This window comes from Rattus rattus, chromosome 8 (genome assembly GCF_011064425.1).
Source record: "Rattus rattus isolate New Zealand chromosome 8, Rrattus_CSIRO_v1, whole genome shotgun sequence".
In the NCBI taxonomy this organism is placed as follows: domain Eukaryota; kingdom Metazoa; phylum Chordata; class Mammalia; order Rodentia; family Muridae; genus Rattus; species Rattus rattus.
In genome coordinates this window covers 16,329,874-16,336,114 of record NC_046161.1, presented here as the reverse complement: position 1 = coordinate 16,336,114, position 6,241 = coordinate 16,329,874, and the positions used below count along the sequence as shown (strand labels likewise).

Genomic DNA, 6,241 nt, shown 5'->3' with positions numbered 1-6,241 from the left:
CTGAGTACATTTTATCTATCAGTACTGTATGTTGTTAGGGTACAGGAATGTGTCTGTTCCTTTTCATATGTCAATAAATTCAAGGATCTAGAAAGCTTATAATTATTTTATTATCATGTCTAGGGAAAGGAGTATTTACTCTATAATTATTAAGTTATATTTCAATATTAAATTAATCCACATAATATATTTACATACTTGAAAGGGATAAAGTAACTAGTTAAATTTCAATATTATTATGTAGTTCCTCTAAATGTGTTTTGTAAACTTCAAATTTTATGAAGTGTTTTGTTAAGAAACACATTTTCTTAGTGTTATTACTGTTGTGACACCATGACTAAAAGTAAGTGGCAGGGTTATTTGGCTTATACTTCCATAGCAGTATTCATCATCAAAGGAAGTTGGATAGGAACTCAAACAGAGTGGGAACCTGGGGTTAGAAGCTGATGCTGAGGACTTAAAGAGATGCTGCTTAGGGGTGTACTCCCCACAGATTTCTCTGCCTATATAATAATGGAGATTGGGATCACCAGCCCAGGCATAGCATCACTTGTATCATTTACTAATTATTAAAATGGCCTACAGCCAGATCTTACAAATAAATTTTTCTAAATTAAGGTACCCCTTTTTCAGATAATTCTAGCTTGTGTCACGTTGACATAAAACTAACCAGTTCACAAATTAATATTTTCTATAATTCCAGAAATGTGCCATTATTATTAAGTCCACATCAGTAATTTTAATAAATAAAAATATTTTAGTGTTTAAAAATATTTCAAGTGTTTGAAGTGATTCTATACATGTTTATTTGTACCATATCCATACAGTTTTATGAATTATATGCAGAATATTTTTCATATTTTTATATTTGGTTCCATTTAAAACACTTGCCTTCTGAATGTGTTAAATAGTTTTTCTACTTTAAAAATTTCTAAAAGAATTTACAAGTTGCGGACACAACATTTAACATTTAACTTTATTACTTTATATGATTAGGTTAGCTAAAAAGGTGAAGGCCTACATCAATAGTATTTTTCCTTATTGTACCACTCTTGCTAGGCCTTTTCTTATCTTACAATGATATTAGTTACTTTATTACCCAAGAAGCAAATTTCTGCCAGTGATGTTCTGTGTGACAAAAACAAAACAGAACAAAACAAAACAAACTGATATGAAAGTGCACAAATGAGGGAGAATTCTCATATTACAGTCACGAATAAGAAAATTCATACAGATTGATCTCAATATAAAAAATACTCTCAAAACAAAGAAATCAAGGATCTCAGAAAATGGAAGGATACCCCATGCTCAAGGATGGGAAGGATTAATATAATAAATATGGCCATCTTGCTGAAAGTAATCTACAGATTCAATGTAATCAAAATTCCAACTCAATTCTTCATCGAGTTAGAAAGAAAAATTTGCAAATACATTTTGGAATAACAAAACACCCAGGATAGCAAAAATATTATCAACAAGAAAAGACCTTATGGGGAAATCACTACCCCTGTCCTCAAGCTTTATTACAGAGCAATTCTGATTAAAAAAACTGTATGGTATTGGTACAGAGACAGGCAGGTAGTTCAATGGAATAGAATTCACCTATGGTGATCTTTGACAAATAAGCTAAAACCATCCAATGGAAAAAAGACAGCATTTTCAACAAATTTTGCTGATTCAACTGGAGGTCAGCATGTAGAAGATTGCAAATTGACCCATTCTTATCTCCTTGTACAAAGCTCAAGTCCAAGCAGATCAAAGACCTCCTCATAAAACCAGATACACTGAAACTAATAGAAGAGAAAGTGAGGAAAAGCATCAAACACATAGGAACAGGGGAAATTTTCTTGAACAGACCACCAGTAGCTTATGTTCTAAGCTCAAGAATGGACAAACAGGACCTCGTAAAATTGCAAAGCTTCTGTAATGCAAAGGACACTGTCAATAGGACACAATGATGACTCACAGATTTGGGAGAGATCTTTACCAATCCTACATCTGACAGAGGGCTAATATCCAAAATATACAAAGAACTCATGAAGTTAGACTCCAGAGAGCCAAATAACCCTATTAAAAAATGGGGTTCAGAGCTAAACAAAGAATTCACAGCTAAACAATGGCTGAGAACACCTAAAGAAATGTTCAACATCCTTAGTCATAACGGAAATGCAAATCAAAACAACCATGAGATTCCACCACACACCACTCAGAATGGCTAAGATAAAAATCTAAGGTGATAGCAGTTGCTTGTGAGGATGTGGAGAAAGAGGAATACTCTTACATTGCTGGTGGAATTGCAAACTGGTACAATCACTCTTGAAATCAGCCTGACGGTTCCTCAGATTGAATATCTACCACCTGAACTATAACACAGCTATCCCAGTTCTTGGCATACACCCAAAAGATGCTGCTCCAATATATAACAAGGACACATGGTCCACTAAGTTCATAGCAGCATTATTTATAATAGATAGAAGCTGGAAAGAAACCACATGTCCTTCAAAAGAGGAATGGACAGAAAATATAGTACATTTAATAATATAATGGAGTACTACTCACCTATCAAAGCAGTGACTTCATGAAACTCATAGGCAAATGGATGGAAGCAAAAAATATTATTCCTATGTAAGGCAACCCAGTCAGAAAACAACATATATAGTATGTACTCACTGATAAGTGGCTATTAGCCCAAAAGCTTGGAATACTCAGGAAACAATTTACAGAGCATAAAAAATTGGGATGCTCAAGTCCTTCTTAGAAGGGGGGACAGAATAGCACAGGAAGAAATACAAGGATAAATAGTAGATCAGGGACTGAAGGAAAGATCATCCAGAAACTGCTCCACCTTGGGATCCATCCCATATGCAGCCACCAAACCCAGTCATTATTGTTGATGCTAAGAAGGGCTTGCTGACAGGAACCTGATATGGATATCTTCTGAGAGGCTTTGCCAGAGCCTTATTGATACAGATGATGATTCTTTCAGCAAACTATCAGATGGAGCATGGGATACTCAATGGAGGAGTTAGAGAAAGGATTGAAGGAGCTGAAGGGGTTTGCAACCCCACAGGATGATTAACAATATCAGCCAAGGAGGCCTCCAGTCTCTGGGACCAACACCAATCAAAGAGCACATGAATAATGCATGGCTCTATCTGCATATGTAGTAGAGAGATGGCATTGTCTATTGATAGGGAGGTCTCGTTCTGTGGAAGGCCATTTCTATTATAGGGAAATTCCAGGTGCTGAGGTTAGAGTGGGTGGTAGGAGTGGGGGCATGTCTGCCAGAAGCAGGAGAAGGAGAGAGGATGGGAGAGTGGGAAAAGGACAACATTTGAACAAATACAAAATATATACAAAAAGTCAGAAAAGAAAAATATACTCAATCTCTGATGCACAGCCTATGATCTATAAAGAGATGCCCAGATGCAAACATGATTGCAGATTTTCTGACCTAAGGACTATAACAATTTACACAAAGTTTCAGTTCTTTTATATGAAATAAACCTAACATGACACATATAAAATAGGGAAGACAATTAGAAAACTTGATGATAGATAGATAGATAGATAGATAGATAGATAGATAGATAGATAATGAATCAGGTGTGGAAATCAGCAGCATACTTCATATTTTTTATGTTGTAGGTACTGTTTTATAATCATCCTCATTTTTATAATCACACTAAAATTATTTTATACTTTTAAGGAATGAGCTTATCATGAGACACTTTCTGTTTCCATATATGAGATGTATATAGACATATACTAAGCAATAGATGAGAGTATGTTTTGAATATGATTCCTAGGATGTCCACATCAACTACTACCTAAAAGTTAACAAGTCCCATACCGTAAATTCCATATATTTTAAGCCTATCCTCTCTAGTGCTTGGTGTTAGTCTTGATGATGAAGAAACTATGTTTGTGACATTTTTTATCCTTACCTCCCTGGGTACTGAGTGATTCTTATTGCATCTCTCAAGTCTAAAGATTAAGGTATAAAGTTCAAGTGCACATATACCGAAATATGCTGACCAAGCTCTCAAGGGCTTCTTCTTTGTGACTGACATGAGAAGATAGGAACATCCTAAAAAAAAGTGGAGCCCTTGGAATGGAGCCTAATATAATTTGCTGAGTCCAACTTTGGTGTTGGAGACACAGGATGATTACTATGTATAATATTTGAAGTTCAACGTCCAGTACTTAGAAATAGTCAATGGAATTCACAGTTGATTGAGGAGAGGAGACAGAAAAAATGATGTGAAAGAAGAGAAGGACCATATGAAAGAATTGGAGGAGGATGGAATGAATAAACAAATGTCCACAAAAGTGGTGGGATCTTTTCTCTACTCAGTGGTAAACTTAATATTATAATTATATAAGTTATGTTAATTTCTTTTTATTTTCTTTTCAGTTTCAACCGATTTTATAGTGTAATTTGTTTGCAGGAAAAGCAAATGGCTGTGACGATTTTCTTGGTTTTAGTATGGTCACATTCATAAATTTTAGCAAACTTCACTATTGTTCAACCCACAAATTTAGTTTACATTTGAAACTGAATATTTTGGAAATTTAAAAACAATTAAATTCAGTTGGGTGTTTTGGCACACACCTTAATTGTAGTACTCAAGAGCCAGAGGTAGATACACAAGTTCCAGTTCAGCCTGTCTTATATAGAGAAAAACCTGGCCTCAAAAAATTAAGTAAGTAGATAAACAAATTCTTCTGTTGTCCCTCTTGTAAAGCACAATTTTGTTGTGGATGAATAAAAATAAATTTGATTTCTCAAGGTTTAGAAAGATCATGAAACCAATGAGGCATTACCCATAATTCTAGGTAATTTGGTTTTAAAATTTTCTTCCAACGTATCAAGTTGAATACACGGGATCTGTGATTAAACAGTACAAAAGTGGAGCCTTTTCAGGGAATCACTAATGTCCTGATTCCTCAGACTGTAGATGAAAGGATTTAGCATGGGGGTTACCACAGTGTACATTAATGAGGCCACCATATTGTTTCCAGAAGAATGAGACAAAAGTGAGCCAAAATACTCTCCAAGCCCTGTTCCATAAAATAGGCATACCACTGCCAGGTGAGACCCACAGGTAGAGAAAGCTTTATATCTCCCACTTGAAGAGGTGATACTCAGAATAGAAGAAATGATTTTAAAGTACGAGATAAGGATCCCCAATAAGGGAAAAACACCAAGTATGACACCAATAGCATACATGAGTATGTTATTATTAAATGTGTTGTTGCAGCCTAAATTTAGAAGTTGAGAAGGGTGACAGAAGAAGTTAGCAATTGCCACATCTTTGAAACACTTAAGTTGTAAGGCAACCAAATTGTGAAGCAGGGATTCAAAAAGACTAGCTAAAAGGGATATTAAAACTAACATGCCACAGCGGCAAGGGTTCATAATTATTGAATAATGCAGGGGATGACAGATGGCCACAAACCTGTCATATGCCATCACGGCAAGAAGCATACTATCCATACATGCAAATATGATAAAAAGTGACATCTGAGTCAGGCAACCCACATAGGATATGGCTGCATTATGGGTTTGAAGCTCTGTAACCATGTTTGGAACTGTTGTAGAAATGAAGCCAATGTCAGCCAATGACAGAATGGAGAGGAAGAAGTACATAGGATTATGGAGGTGGGAGAATGAGCTGACAGTCAGGATGATGAGCAGGTTCCCAAGCACTGATATCAGGTACATAGATAGGAACAACCCACATAGAATAGGCTGCAGTTCTGGATCATCAGATATTCTCAGAAGATAAAATTGTGAAACATGTGTTATGTTTTTCATTTTCATTTTCATCATTTCCCCTTTAAAAAGAAAAGAAATAATTATAAAATAAATAAGTCAAATAAAATGTCACTCTGAATTCTAAATAATTTGAGTGCAAACACTCTCATTAAGGTTTTCCATATAAATACAGAAGTATTTGTGGTTTCCACAAAGGCAATGTTTGAAGTATTTCATTACTGTTTTGTATGCTATTAACTCCCTTAAGTACACAAATAATTTTTCTACATGCACATGAGCCTAGTTAGAATACATACATATATATGTATATATATACATATTCATATATATATATATATATATATGAAATGTCTCAAGAGTTGGAAACACTACTAAATTATTTGATACAGTCATACCATCAGTGTATGCTTGTAAGACCCATGTGTGGGAGACTGAGACAGAGGAAAATAGGGCTATTAG

The 6,241-nt window shown here is 35.0% G+C and overlaps 1 protein-coding gene across 1 annotated transcript; it reads right to left on the bottom strand.

Moving 5' to 3' along the window:
- Positions 1 to 4,897: 4,897 nt before the first annotated feature.
- On the bottom strand, positions 4,898 to 5,836 carry LOC116908096 (olfactory receptor 7E24-like). The gene has a single exon (XM_032911376.1). It carries the CDS (start codon positions 5,834 to 5,836, stop codon positions 4,898 to 4,900), a length of 939 nt encoding a protein of 312 aa, XP_032767267.1.
- Positions 5,837 to 6,241: the final 405 nt, after the last annotated feature.